The following is a 15,347-nucleotide window of genomic DNA, read 5'->3' as shown; positions in this document are numbered from 1 at the left end:
ATGATGTAATTTACATTAAATAAATTCTATTCAGATCAAATAGGCCATGTTCTGCCCAACACAGAACTGTCAATTCAAAATTTTTACTTTGTGCCAAATGTAAATTTCTGTAAAACAAAAACACCTTGTCACAATTTTCTTGAATGGAAGATAGATTAAATAACAATCACATTAAAAAGTGTGCTTGAAGCTGCAAGTTTGCTGTAAAGGGCAAAAGGTGGTAATTAAGAGGTATTCGTAATTGCTAATCTTATTCTGGATTGATGTTAACTGAAACAACCATAAAATAAGACTGTACTGAAATAGGTATTCCAAGCATGTTCAAGAACGAACAATGCAAGGGTTTTAATTAAATATTTCAGCTGACCCCAAAATGTACTTTCCTCCTGCTCTTACTCCATGACATTTGTGAATGCCCATCACTCCACAGGCCTTAATTATACTGCATAAGGCAAGTGCAGCACTGAATTAATGCAACAAAGCAGGAGAAGGCAGAATGAAATCAAAAGGATACAAGGGCACTTAAAACAGCCTGCCAAAGAATAGACATATGGCTGGTTTCACAGACCCGCCGATTGTCACTAACCTTACACTAACTAATGTTAGTTTAAGTAAACTAGTCCAAGACTAGTCAGGGTCTGTGAAACCAGCCTTTGGCAACATACAGCACATTCCCCAGCACAGCTGTAAATTAAATGAACGATCATGTTGAGAAAGTTGATTTACATATACAGTACATGTACCAACTGTATAGCACAGGAACTAGCAATTCAATGTTTCAATAAAGATTGGATAACTGTCTCCAGATACATGCACAAATGCAAGGGTGACAGACAGGAATCCCTCCCTTCCATCCCAAGAACCTGATACTTCAATAATTAAACTAAATGATACTGACATTGCTAGATTAGATTATTGGCTGTAAAAAAACAAACAAAAAACCAATTTCTTGTAATGTGCCTTATTCAATGCCCCCTCTGGTATCTTTCTGAAACCAGTTTCTTGGACATTAGGGGAGCCCCCTGCCTCTGCTGTGACCTTTCAATTTTTTTGTTTTTTTTTGTTTTTAAATAAAACAAAGGGCAGTGCTGTAGCCTACTCAAAACAACCATTCACAATCCAAATGTCTTCTTGCCACACAATCTGTGTGGAAACCTTCAAGATGTAGTTATAAAACAAATTAACGTTGCACTCTGAAGCCGACACCCTGGGATCCTTCAAGATGCTGCTTGATGAGATTCTGGGATCAATAAGCTACTAATAATGGCCTCCTCTCATTTGTAAACTATGTTCTTATGATGCAAAGCGCTTGCTATGAAGGGACATCACACAGGCACTTCAGTGCAGCTTACCGATTCAACACTACCATTTGATAGTTCTCTAGATATTAAAAAATGTGAAGTGTAACAGACAAATCTCACAGGGGGATTGTAACGGGAGATCTGTGCTGACTTCTGGTGCGTTCATAGTGCTGCAGGAAGAAGGCGGATATTGTAAGGCTGCTGCCCGTCAGTCATGGCAGTTACACAGAGGTGGGAGAGAGGGGGGGGGTGTGGGGGGGGGGGGGGGGGGGTGGGGGGGGGGGGGGGGTGGGGGGGGGGGGGGGGGGGGGGGGGGGGGGGAGGATTGTTGTCCCTATAAAAACGTTCTGTTCCTTCAGGTCTGCCCCTCTAAGAAGCAACAAGCTAGCAGAAGCTCTGCTCCAGGACTGAGAACAGCCAGGAGAGAAAAAAAAAAAAAAAAGGAAACCCAAAAAGAGAAGAAAATAAAAAAAAATTGGTAGCAGGGAAACCTTGGGCAGACCCCATAAGTGCATAGAAAGAAGGCTGAGGGAGCGGTGAAGTGTAGGACCCGGGTGGTGACAGCTGGGGTAACGCTGCTGAGCGCACCACCTTTTCTTTGTAGTATTTGATTACAGAGTTTCATTTTCTTTTTGATTTTGCCTTTTGTTATTTCAGAGCACTAGGGAAAGCACCAGAGTGTTATCCTGTGGACCTGTTTACCATCGCTGGTATTCAGGCCACTGGCAACAGCACCCTCTGCAGGCTAAAATAAATTACCAGCACAAAAAATAAATAAATAAAACTGGGCACCTGTGCAGTGTTTCAAGTACACCGTCTCCCGTGTGTCAGTGAATTGACCACCACCCTTCCAGAAAGATAAGAAATAGACAATTCAAATTCAACATAGAACGGTATAAAACAAGTAATCCCAGACATAACTTTTGCAGCAACAAAACGTTACCAATTTATAGAATCAAATTCTCACGGGGATGCCTAAATGGCCTATTTACCCTTTTAAAATTACCATGAGACTCCAATTTGCATCATCTTGCAAGCATTAAATGACTTAAAATAAATCACTGGATTGATCACACAATTTTTTTACTTTTAAACAATTGTATGAACAGGCAAATTTGTATCAAATGATTAAATGTAGACTCTACAATTTCATCCACTTTAAATGAATCTGTGAACATTAAGAAAATATGCAACACGCTTACTTAAATTAACTATTTCTAAATAAACTACATATTTATTATTGGCACATTTAACAGTGCATCCAACTTAAGTAAACAATACACTGTAAACAAAACAAAGTGCTTTTCAAACTTTTTTTTTTTTTAAATATGCTGAACCTTGTAAACATTTGTTGCTTGTGATAAATCAGTTAAACTCTTTATACAAGTCAATTAGTCAACTAGCGTCTAAATTGGATTGTATGTATGCAATGGATTTATAAATTATATGCCTCCATACAAAATTAACTAGAACTACTTAATGTCCACATTTATAACATGGATTTCCACCAATTTCTAGCATCTGCTGTCACTATATATATATCTGAACTTTTTTTTTGTATTTGTATCTACTTTTAAACATTAACAGCAGTGCTCAAAAACAAAAGTATTTCTGGGCTAAACAAATTTTGTTTTAACACGTGCTAGATAAATGTACCAAACATTTTCTTCACATCAACTGTTGCACAGCATTATGCAGCTTTGGAAAGTTCCTCAATAAATTCATACATTATGTCATGAATCCAAATGTCAGCTTCTTCATGTGAAGTATCCACCAAATACACCACCACTTTCCTCTCCCAGGGGTGTGAGCTTTCATGTACAGTATCCAGTTGTGCCACAAGTGGTTTCTTCTCCACATGGTTACGGAACACTATTGAGGCCTCTTCTGACCACAGCTTCTGTTTCACTCCTTTTATATATAAAAAAAAACAAACAAAATCGTATCCTCAGAACAGACAAGCATTTTACAGTGTGCTCAACTTGGATCAATTACTTTATGCAGAAACTACATGGTTAATTACGGTATTAGGAATATGTACTGAGGCAGTACAACCATCCAACCCACCTACTTTTAAATAGTACGCATAGCTAAAAATCAGGGAATGGCTATTTGCCCAAAAGGAAGATGAATGCTCTTAATATCTGTAGTTTATTTGATAAAAACTACAAATTGTTCCAATTACCAGAGCAGTAATGGCATACACTTTTGCATCTCTGACATTAGTAAATACAATTTTATATAGGTTTAAAACACTGGAAAGCTTATAGCAAACTAGTTGTGCTGCATAGTTGGTATAAGTGAGACAGCGTATGCTTGAGTTAAAAACTACTAACTAAAAAGCAGTCTACTCAAAAAACTGCACATTTCTAGCTTTGTAACCAATTAATGGTTCTTTGGCACATAATAAAATTATTAGAATAATAGTGTCCAATAGATATACGTTGTTTATATATATATTAGAGGTACCCCCATATATATATATATATATATATATCGCAACAAATTCTGGATTTGTATATATTATTATTGTCTTAATCCTACCTAAACAGTATGTTGCTTGTTTATCCTATGTAGATGTCTCACCACCAATTTAGATTGGAAGTCTAAACAGTTCTTATGCTACTGGTCCTAGTAAAATTATCCAGACTGGCCAGTGGAAGAGACAAATTTGCATGAACAGGCCAAATTTCTTTGTAATTCTAGATAAAATATTAAATACAGGCATTTCCCTGGGGGATGTTAGACCTAGTTCTGTAGTGCATTGGTTTTACTTTGTGTGCTGTACCGATGTGAGGAGCGTTGTTATACTGTATTAACTTAGTTTAGCATTAATGTTTCACTGGTATTGGGAGATAGGATTAAAAAAAACCCACACAACGTATTTTAATTTAAACTGGGAATTACTGTTCTACAGGAGGTGACTTTACTATCTGCATTGTCAAGGACTCTTATTTTAACCCATATTGAATTTTAAATCATCAGTATGCCATTTCTTTGCACGTGTGTTTACTACATTTTAGCTGTATGCTTAAATCACCACATGAACCTTTTACCCCCACCCCTGACAAACCTTTGATTCTGTTTAATAGCTGTTGAACATTGCGAGTATAGAGTCTTTAGAAGAGACGCAATTTCACAGTTTGAGCCGCCAGATCTTGCCCAAACTGCACAAGATTAGATCAATATTTAAGTGACCAGTTACACACATCTTAACATTTAAAGATAAGGAATTAGGTGTAGCAACCTCAGGAAATATAAAAAATGAATGTGCAATCACTTACCAGCAAGTTCAGCTGTGACTCCCTGGAAAGGCAACTGCCTGAACTCCTCAATCAGGGGCTGCACCTTCGTGCAGTTCACCAACTCATGTCGGCCATAGTCCAGCTCATATACAGATACCAGGTCGTTAATTAGCTTTCCTTTCACAAGTACACGATGCCAGCTGTAAAACAAATTCAGCATTGCATCTGTAAGGCATATTAAAATGTCATTTTCTGCATGTACCATGGTTTAGCAAACAATGTTTAAAAAATACTATCAGTGCTGATGACACATGCTGCTGCTGTGCTACCAGCAGTACTACAATACTTTGGCGAGCCTTTCCTAAAAAAAAAAAACAAACAAAAAAAAAATGACATATACTGGTTATATTGCCTAGTGTCATTTCAAAATATATAAAAATACAGTAAACTTTTTAAACCAAACACGCACAAATAAAAACATCCTTGAGCAGCTTGGTCAAGGCCATGAAAATGGGTTTGCGTACCATAATTTACACAACAGCACCATCCATTGAACAATAATGGGATTGCAGATCCCAAATAAAAGTTAAGATTTCTAAGTTGTGTCTATTGATTCAACAAAAAGAACACATTTAAAAATTGCCCTTGATGAACAATTGAATGAACATCTGGATGCTTAACCACAGACATGAGGAGTACATTCTGTACTATAACATTTTTTAATTTCAGAAATTTGAAAAGACAACCTACTTGTTTTCCACTTTGGCAGCATATATTTGGTTCTTTTCAATGTGAATGGGCTTTGCATCCATTTTATTGTAATACAGGATCATTTCTCCCATCAGAACCTCCAGTTTATACAGATCCTGCCAGGGCTGCAGGACGAAATATCCAGGATGGCAAGCAACCGAAACGTAAATATCCAGGTTCTGACCGGGCTGTGGCAAAGCCAGTAGTGGGGGGAGCTGGGAAATTTCAGCAATTTGGCAATCGCCAGCTTCAGGCATTGCTGTCTTGGGCTGAGAGATTGGGCTACTTTCTTTCTTCAGACTCACAGAGCTACTGCTCAAGAAGACATCTTTCTGGTGCTTCCATAAGTCAGTGTCAGCAATCTGGAAATTGATGCTGCTTTCATGGTCATAGAAATTCTTGGTCGTAAACAGGTAAATGTGCACCTGTCTCTTGGCTTCATCCCATTTGACAATCTGGAGAATAAAAAAAAAAAAAGTTAAAATTAAGGTTCAACCTAATTTGTGCCACTAAACGTACCGGGTACGTCCTCAAAGTGCTTCCCCAATATCCCCTATACATCCAAATTTGTTTTTGAAGTGACAAACCGATTTACCTTGTGCAATATCTCAAGTTATATTTAAGATAAATAGCCCTGTTTCAACTACCAAGTTAACAGTAAAAATATTTCCAAAGTGACGCAGTCAGAATACAGAAAGCCGCTGCCAGTTCAGCACTATGAACCAATCAGTAATTTAAGAGTCTTCAGACTTATTTTCCTTCTTTTCTTGCTAGAATCAATGCCTATATGTAGGATAATAAATAAAATTGCTCAGAGCAGCCTTTGCAAGAGATGTTTAGAACTTCCTGGTTACACAAAGTGAAACAAGCACTGCATTGAATGGAAGAATGAATACACCAAAACATTCCTTCTGCTTCCACAAATCAAAACACACCCCACCCTAAAGATTCCAAGTGCTTTTTTTGCATCTTCTGGTTAATAAGCTACATACCTGAAATCTTTCAAAGTCACATCCTTTATGGAAAGCTGTTTTTGACTTTACATACCAGGTCTAGCACAGTGTTTAGATATATAAATACAAAACTTGCGTCGTGTTTTACCGACCCTGTATTAAAATAAATACCCATATATATATATATATATATTTTTTTTTTTCACACACACAAATGAATGCAGTTACGCATCGCACACTATTTCCGACACTGTCATCAAAAGCCAATCTCCTCAATGTTACAATGCACCTGGTTATCCGTCACAGACCGCCTTTATTTTTTTTGGTTTTGTCCCCCCCTCCCCCATGGAAAATCAGCGTGTTTGTGCAGTTACACAGTGCTTCCTCCAATTTCACAGGATGAAAAATGCAGTAAAAACAATGCGAACAAGACAAGCTACAGTAATGTAAAAGTTCATTAACACTTTGATACTGTGTTCTGAAATTTTTATTTAATCTGTTACCTTTAGTTGCTTTTGTGCATTCAGTTCCAAGTGAAACTGATATTGGGGCCTCAAACACCTGCAATATCCTGCAATTTTGAATACTGACTCTGGATACTGTTAATTATGGAAACTTGTGATTTATTTATTTTTTAAATCTTTTGCTAAATTGCATTGTCTTACATTTTATGCTCGCTATAACAGTGCAAGACAGGTCTTCAGAATACCATTTAATGAGCCACAGAATCGGGGGAAGCAGCGCTCACACTTGCATTTGTGCTGTGATCAGAATACAGCCCTAAAGAGTTTTAGTTTACAGACAGTAAGAGTTTAAGATATTAATAAAAATGTTTTTAAAAACATATGAGAAATAGCTAGTATATGAAAAAAAAAAAATCATTTTAAGTCAGCCAACCCCGATTACAAACAGTAGTCTCTTGGCAAGCGATACACCCCCCCCCCCCCAAAAAAAAAATATTAATACATCTGTTGAAAATAATACTGTACTAACAAAACTAACTACATTACATCTAAAAATGGAAGCCTACTTATTTTAACACAGTCCTTTCAGATGTATTTGACATTGCACCTGTGTTCCCTGAAAAAAGACAAGGGCTGGAACGGGCAAAAACGACAATCAGATATGCGTCACACTCGTTTAACCATCACTGAAGTCAACATTTTATATCGGATAAGCGAGTGTCAATAAACACACACCCGCCAATGTATTACCTTCATGCTGCAGTCACTGCAGTTCAACACAGCATCTCTCAGCCAGAGCACTGCATCTGGGGTCCATGAACCAACACTGACCGGCAGATCTGCCAGGCAGCACTTTATTGCCTAAGGATAGGTAGGGGGAAAAACAAAAAAATATTGGATACATTACAGTAATTAGGTTTAAAACAAATAAAATAGGTTAGACCAACAACATTGTAATGCCATTAAGTGGCATTACCTGTGGTGGAATGGAGAGCAGCTCCTGGAGGTACAGAGGTGGGATCTCCCGGAGTTCTACCACCTCCACAGATGCTGGAACACCGATGTCAATGAACAGGATGTCCACTACTCTACTGCCATGCAGGTTTGTAATCTAAAAATAAACAAATCAAATTGTATACCACGTCTCCCTGAGAAATGTATATAAAAACACTTTACAATCCCAAAAATATATTTTAGCTTTGCAGTTATGATTGTCACTGTACGTCTTACCTGTTTGCATACAGTGCTGACTTCTGTTTTAGCAATTAATACATTAAAAAAAGTAATTAAATACACATTTTGTCAAGTGGTCTTGGTCATGCTCTGAACAAAGACTGTCCAGTTTACAAAAGCATTTGGAAACGCATGGGGAGAATCTGAGCACACCAACTGTTCTGTTTACTTACATCAGTACTTCCATATTGCAGAACTGCGCTTATCTGACATTTAAGGAATGTACAGGTAAATTCAAGCAAACACACACAGGATTTAATTTTTTTTTTTTTTTTTAATTAGTATATCATTGTATCATGGGTGTATGCTATATAGTCATGATTTGAAACAAATCGCCATATTTACAATAAATATGCAAACCCAAATATTCATCTGGCAGGAAGTGCCTGGAGCAGGGTTCAACGCGAAGGCTATAGTTAGACGAACTAGATATACCAGGACTCGCACAGTTGCCAATACAGACCAGAATATCAGAGCCAGTATTCGATAACATTGCAATAAAACAAAGCAGATAAAAATACTTTAGCTGCTCAATGTTTTGTTTCTGCTTAGCTTTACAACCAAGTTTATTTAGGACTACTTCTCTAAAACTATGGATGATCCTGATGAACTCTAAAGTGGTTAACACAGCCTAACCGAATACAATGCATCATACAACTCACCTCCACCCGAGACCATTTTCCTTTATAGCGAGCCACACAACATTTGCCACAAAATGGCTGGGAGACCAAGAATTCAGAGGTAACCTGCGAAGAGAGCATATTTCCTTAGAAGTCATGTATCAATTTAAAAATATCCTATACAGAATATATTATTAAAGTTAAGTGAACAAATTCAGGTTAATTGATATTAGTGTGGAGTGATACACCAGTACCCACAATATATCACAATACTAGCATTGGGCTATTGATTAGGCCACAATATAAATCGAGACGGCAGTACCTTGATTTGACATGAATGCTTTAAAAATTGCAGACTTTTACAGCCAAACAAAAAATAAGTTAAACCTCATTCAATAACAGTCAGTAACCCCGGCTCATATCTAGAATGTATATGCAAACAGTGTGATCTGAAATCTTCATTTTATAACTAACATAACAATTATTCAAATACAAAATGACAGCTCTTGTAAATTAACCCCTTTTCAGCAGCAAGGCGGCGGTCCAAATGCATCCCACATACATAACTTAATTAACCCTTAGCAGTCCATTTATTCAGCACTTGTCAGATGCGTCAGGTCCACTATTTTCAGAAGCGGTGTTTATTTTACAAGCACTGTTTAAAATATTTCAGAGTAAAACAGGTTTAAAAGGCATTGAATCGCAAAAGGACACAGTACTGTATCTCCAACCAAGCCCCACCCCTTGTTCACTGTATTTTTCATATACTTTTTTTATACACATAAATCCTCTCCTGATCACTCGTTTATCACCAAACTCCTCAATGCGATCCAAATCATTATTTTATTACCAGAACAAATTTGATAGTTGTATTTTTAGGAATACTTGGAAATATAATTTGCCCTAGAGTTGTTAAATCTTTGTAAAATAAGTGGTTGTTTTGCAGTTGCAAAATAGTGAGGTTTCACGTAGAGAGAATGTTCAACATTTATTGCAAAAAGGGAACCATTTGGAAGCCGACCTTTGTATATATTGTACAGGCAAGTTTCTCCTTGTACTGTAATTCTATCCATTGTAATTCACAGTAGTATATTTAGTACTGTAGTAATGCATATTTAAATCAAGTGTTCCATGGTGAGTATTTTTATAGCACTGGTCTGTGAAGTGCTTTGAACCAATTGTTCAGAATTTTTTTTTTTCCTGTAAATTTTAATTTGCACGTATTGTATATTGATACAGTGGCGTGTAAATTGAGAGTACCCTAAATAGTTGGGTTTCAGCTGGGTTTTTTTTATGCAAGATGGGCATTCTGAAAACATTACACAAAATCTGTAAATTGCACTTCATTTTTAAATGTACAAGATTAAATTAACAGAAATGTGTTTACAGACTTAACTACTTGATAAAAATCTGATGTACTGTACATGGTCACTGCTTTATTAGTTTAAAACAGGAACTGTAATTGACATTCAACAAATCACGATTCATAAAACTGTGCTGTACAATGGATTTAAAAAAAAAAAAAAAAAGCAATTCCAGGATAATTCCACATTATCCCCTGAAACCCTATTACGTACTATCTACTTAATCATCTCAAGCAGGCAGGCATTAATTTAATCCCTATGGCACACTTACCCGGGAACGGAAGTAGCTTTCTGTTTTGTCCAAGACTTCATTCAGTCTTGCCTGACCCTTTGAAAGCAACTGGCAGTAAATGGTTCCATCCGAACAAACGTTCGTCACACTGATGTTTGTATATACACTATTGGCCTGCAAAATAAAAACAAACAGAAGGTCATACTCGCAAATCTTATGGTTTAACCGTGCCCCAAATGTGTTTACTGCATGTGCTAGGGAAAGGACTGCAAATTTCAAATGCCTATTTTAAAGCCTTGGATACAATTTGTGTCACCTGCAGAATTGATCCCAATCCCAATGTGTTTAGGCTCATGAGCACAAATTACTGTTTTTAAAAGTTATTTTAGCAATTTCACCTTTGCTCTCTTTATGCAGTGCTACCATAAATGAACTACAACTTTCTAGTGCACATTTGAGTAGAGTTTCCACTGCCCGAGCAGGTGTGGAGCACAGCTTATAGCAAAATTGACAAAACAAACAGCAATTCCAAATAAAAGGCAGCACTATACTAGCAAAGTAACATCAAGACCTTTTCAATGCTACTGATTTTAAATAGACACATCACAATCTTGAATTTAAGATGCAGGCCATTTTAGAAGGAAAATTGGTTTAAAAAGTGCATCAAGTTTGAATAAATATGGTAACTGCATTTATAAAAGTAAATGACTGCTGTTATATAAACTAGTAGGAGTTTCTCTTTTGTGTTTATCATGGATAGATAGAGCAATACATACAGCTACAATTTAAAATGGAAAAATATTTCCAGATCTTTTAAAAGCCACTTGCCTGTTTCAAAACGATGTGTAATTTTTTATAATTTATATATAAATTGCTAGCTCACTACTCTTTACCACTTACTATCTATACACATTAGTATTGTCATTTACAAAGTTACCATGACAGTTAGAATTTCTTAACTGGTTTAAGACGATCAAGTAGTACCTATCACTGCAAACCTTGACTGAAACATTCTTGTTCAGCCCGGGGTCGGATTCAGATGTCTTGAGGCCAAAATTTCACAGCTTGGAAAAAAAGTTAATGCTCTGGCCAGGGAGGGCCTGGGCCCTCCTGACCCGCTTGTGGCAGTGGAAACTGGGTGTTCCATGCATTATCAGCACCCTCTAGGGTTGAGGGCAAGGTCAACTTAACATAAAACACTGGTCTCAGCTCTCAACTTAAATTCTGCTCCCCACTTAACATGACATAGCCAAAGAATACTGTTAAACCGTAAATTATTGCAGGATCAATGGTATTTCTAAGCCCATAAACCAGGTTCACCTCATTCTAAAAACCTAATCCAAATAATTTTTATATAGGAGTACAGGTGGTTATAAAAGGGAGTCCCTATGTATGCCATATTGGCTCTAGCTATCCACTAGTTTACAACATGGAGCGACAATGGCATCAGATTCATAACACTATTCCATAAACCCTGGGTACAGGATATTTAAAATCCACTAATATTACATTAATGGTCATCAAAATACCTTCAGACTGTTTTCCAGAGTTTTGTCCTGCAAAGCCTTCAGGCAGGCTGCATTAATGTTAACATCATCATCTTGGGACGTGTCATACAGGACAACAAGAGGCACCTCATGTCTCTCTAAAATTTCGGCCAATAATATCTTTCCACAGGCTAGGGACTCAAAGACTTTCATTACTGCAGGCTCCTCACTGAATGGTTCAAGCCCTAAAAGATTGTTCAAAATTCAAAGTTACAAGCTTGAAAAATCACAGAAAGGCATTTGTGATGATTCTTTATAAATATACTGAGAATCAAAAGAAAACATATCAAATATTTGAGCATCAAAAGAAATTTCACTTATATTTGGATAAAATTCTCTAGATGTGATCGAAAAATGACAAACTGTTTTACAGCAGGTACAGCGACTTTATTTTGCTGACTAACTGACATCACAAAAGATGCTGCAAAATGATCCGTCTGTCTTGGTCTCCCAGTGCATGGCCTGTCATTGACAGAGTACGTCTGGTTATATAGTCTCGTCAGGTTTGAAATGGCTGGCTGTGAGCGCCCAAGACTGCGAGCCACAGTATGCTGCCCTAGTCCAGCCTCCAACATGCCGATTACAAGGTGCTGCTCTCAACAGATGTGGCACTTTTTTCTGTGATTTTTTTTTATTGTTGCTTTTACTCAAGCTTGCAATTAAACAGCTGAAATCACTCCAATCACCTCTCACTAATTAGGTGCATATGCTTCAGTCACAGTCACTCAAGCGTGTCATGGTGAAGGATGAATGATCGAGTGATTAAAAAGAAACAAAACATTGTTAATGTCCATCATTTATATACCTTTTTTCCCCAAAATAGTGTAACAATAGTGTGTTTCTTTTAATGCTCTGTACAGGAGTCGCATTTTAAATTAATCTTAGCACTATATTAACAAGCAGTCAAGTCCCACTGGAACCTTGTGGGATTCTTAGGTCCCAGTCTGAGGTGGTGTATAAACACATGTAAATATATATTTTGGGTCTTGTTCGCTCTCAATAAAATGGTTCCTTTTTTTAATTACACCCTTCCGCATTGGTATCAAACAAACACCTAGTTCTGAATTACCTACCGAAGGTTTTACAGTCCCAGATTCACATCAATAGTTTACCTTGGTTCAAAGATTAGTGCTGAAAGGGGTCTGTGAAACCACCAATTAAATCAAAACAGGATATTTTTGGTATGGCATAGAATATTTAAAAAGTTATTATAATACATACTCTTTCATTGTTTAAGTGTAGAACAGAATAGTATATTTCACTCAGGTCATCTAAATTGAACTTACCTGCCAATTTGCATTTTGAAGCTTGAAAGGGCAACATATAAAACTGGTCATCAAGTTCACGGAGCTTGCTTTTGCTGAGAACCTCAAAAAATCCATGATCCACATAGTAGACCTTAAAGCAAAGAAATGTACTTAGATACAAAAAAACACCAATGTAATCCACTATAAAAAGGTTCTCTAGAGGTCATAAAGGCACCAAGTTGCATGTAACTTCAGCAACATTCCAATTTCACAAGCAAGGCAAACAAAACACAATAGGATTGTCTAAAATTACACAACTGGTTTTCCTGCTGGAAAATATTGGTTAGTAGTTGGCAGGTTAAGCTCAGCAAGGTGTGCAAGGCACTATACATTAAACTGTCACTGCAGTGTGTGCTTCGGATTCTCATTTGATTTTTAAATGGATACAAAACAAAATATTGGGATTGCCAATATTAAAGTAGCTTCAGCAATAAAGCATCCTACAGAAATTGTATTGTCTCCTTAACTCCCTTTTCAAAGATTTGACTTTACTCTCAGGATAAAGGGTTTCTGTTTCTGTTTACAAAAGCAGTTTAAGAAACCTTGCCTTTACCTTCACCCTGTCTCCCGTTACTTCACAAATCTTGGCTCGTAAAAATTCATCCTCCTCTTCTGCTCGAGCTGCTACCAGCTGCCCAGGAGCCAGAGTGTGCAGGACCATTTTTTCATTATGCTGGCTGTAAAATTCTCTCATGCCATCCTCAAGTGCTTCTTGAGATTGCGAGTAACCCTCCCCAATGTACCTGCAACAATAAATAAAATTATAAACCTAAAGTAGAGCAAATTTCTCAATTAAATAAATTATAAAAAAAAAAATCTAATTAAAAGTTCAATGAAATTCATTTTGATCAAATAATTGTAATAGCTTTTGAATGTAAAATTAAACATTTGGGTTTTACACCCACGTAAATCATCTACCTTATCACCGATCTTATGTGTAGGTCTATCTAGTGCAAATCCCCTCACACAATTGATTGGGTAAACAGCATTAAATAACATAACCAACTGTACTGTATATGGATCATACTATATTAAAATCAACAGTTCCCAATACGAGTCATAAGGTCTGGCCAGAAACACAACCCTGAAATTTAAACTTTTGCAGCTCTTTCGAGTTATGAATCAATAAAAGTAAACCATCAAAATTAAAAAAAAAAAAACACACAATTAAAGTTGCTTGCCTAAGTAGGACTTCATTGGTACTGCTGGATTCCATTACTAGCACAGAAGGATATTCTTCATTTGGGATGACCAGTGGTGGCACAGTCAAATTGCTGAGCCTCTGAAGTGCAGTTTCAGTAACCTCGAGTTTCACCTGGTTCTGGTTCTCATCCTCAGCCACCTTGGCATAAAGGATAGCCTTCTTGGTGTTGTCCGGCATGGGGTAATCTGCTGTGCAAACATCGCTCAGCAGCGATAGGTCATCTAGGAGAAACTCTGGGAACTTCAGTTTGTAAACGTCCTTAAACAGTTTGGGTAGAGCACTGGCCCAAAGACCACTGCTGTATTTTACAAGTAGCTCAGCCACCTTTAGTTTAATGTCTGGAGGCACTCTTGGTTTGCTGGTTACTGGAGGCAGTGTATGTGTGGGAGAAGGCTTCTCAAAAACAGGCAATGTTCTGTCTTGGCTCAAAGCTGCTTTGGTTTGTGCGTGGGTCTTGGCTGGGTATAGAAGCAGCTCCGAAAGACCACTAGTACAGGGTTTTTCCACCTGGAAGGTAGAAAGGTGTTGAGTTCACAGCACTTTAGTGGCCAGTAAAATTGTACCCCTATTCCAGGTAGCTCCCCTGATGTCCACTGGTAACAGACCTCGATTAGCCATAATCTTGACGAATGTACTTATTCTAACATACATTTATCCAAACCAAGTGTTCCAACCCTTAATCTGGTGCAGTTATTTAATTTGAAGTTTTAGAGGAACTGTCAATACTTCCATTTGATGAATATAAAGGCATTCCGATGACAACTTGTAAGACAGATGTAAAATAAATGTATATATTGAAAGTTAGTTTAGGCATACTTAGGCATATAGTTAGTATTAGTTCATACTACACAGGGTATGCATACATGAAGGCAATTGTTAAAACTTACTGTACAAATCTGGGTCCAGTGTTCCAGCTCTTTCATTGCATCAGTAGGCAGCTCCTGATTGTACAACTTTCTATACAGCTGTGGCAGCTTGGAAACCCAAATCCCATTGCTGAATTTTCTCAGAATCTCTTTCAGACGAGTCTGGACCAACTGAACATTATAGCTGTTGGACGGAGGAGTGCTACGGCTCACAGGACTATGGCTTTCATTCAAGTTAGCTGAAGCTTAGATTGAAAAAGA

General features: G+C 37.3%; 1 protein-coding gene across 1 annotated transcript in view; it reads right to left on the bottom strand.

Annotated features, from left to right (window-relative positions):
* Positions 1-2,067: 2,067 nt before the first annotated feature.
* LOC121294912 (tudor domain-containing protein 7B-like) overlaps positions 2,068-15,347 on the bottom strand; it is a 28,636-nt gene continuing 15,356 nt past the window's right edge. Inside the window, exons 6-17 of the mRNA XM_041219106.1 lie at positions 15,108-15,331; positions 14,198-14,727; positions 13,570-13,759; positions 12,996-13,107; positions 11,692-11,894; positions 10,202-10,336; positions 8,609-8,692; positions 7,690-7,824; positions 7,464-7,574; positions 5,297-5,751; positions 4,586-4,746; positions 2,068-3,212 (exon numbers count right to left, since the gene is read on the bottom strand). Coding sequence (XP_041075040.1) covers positions 2,992-3,212; positions 4,586-4,746; positions 5,297-5,751; positions 7,464-7,574; positions 7,690-7,824; positions 8,609-8,692; positions 10,202-10,336; positions 11,692-11,894; positions 12,996-13,107; positions 13,570-13,759; positions 14,198-14,727; positions 15,108-15,331 — 2,561 coding nt within the window. The 3' untranslated portion in view covers positions 2,068-2,991. The remainder of the gene's footprint in view (positions 3,213-4,585; positions 4,747-5,296; positions 5,752-7,463; positions 7,575-7,689; positions 7,825-8,608; positions 8,693-10,201; positions 10,337-11,691; positions 11,895-12,995; positions 13,108-13,569; positions 13,760-14,197; positions 14,728-15,107; positions 15,332-15,347) is intronic.

This window comes from Polyodon spathula, chromosome 2, assembly GCF_017654505.1.
Source record: "Polyodon spathula isolate WHYD16114869_AA chromosome 2, ASM1765450v1, whole genome shotgun sequence".
NCBI lineage: Eukaryota > Metazoa > Chordata > Actinopteri > Acipenseriformes > Polyodontidae > Polyodon > Polyodon spathula.
The sequence above is the reverse complement of the archived record's forward strand: the minus strand, read 5'-3'. Positions and strand labels throughout refer to the sequence as shown.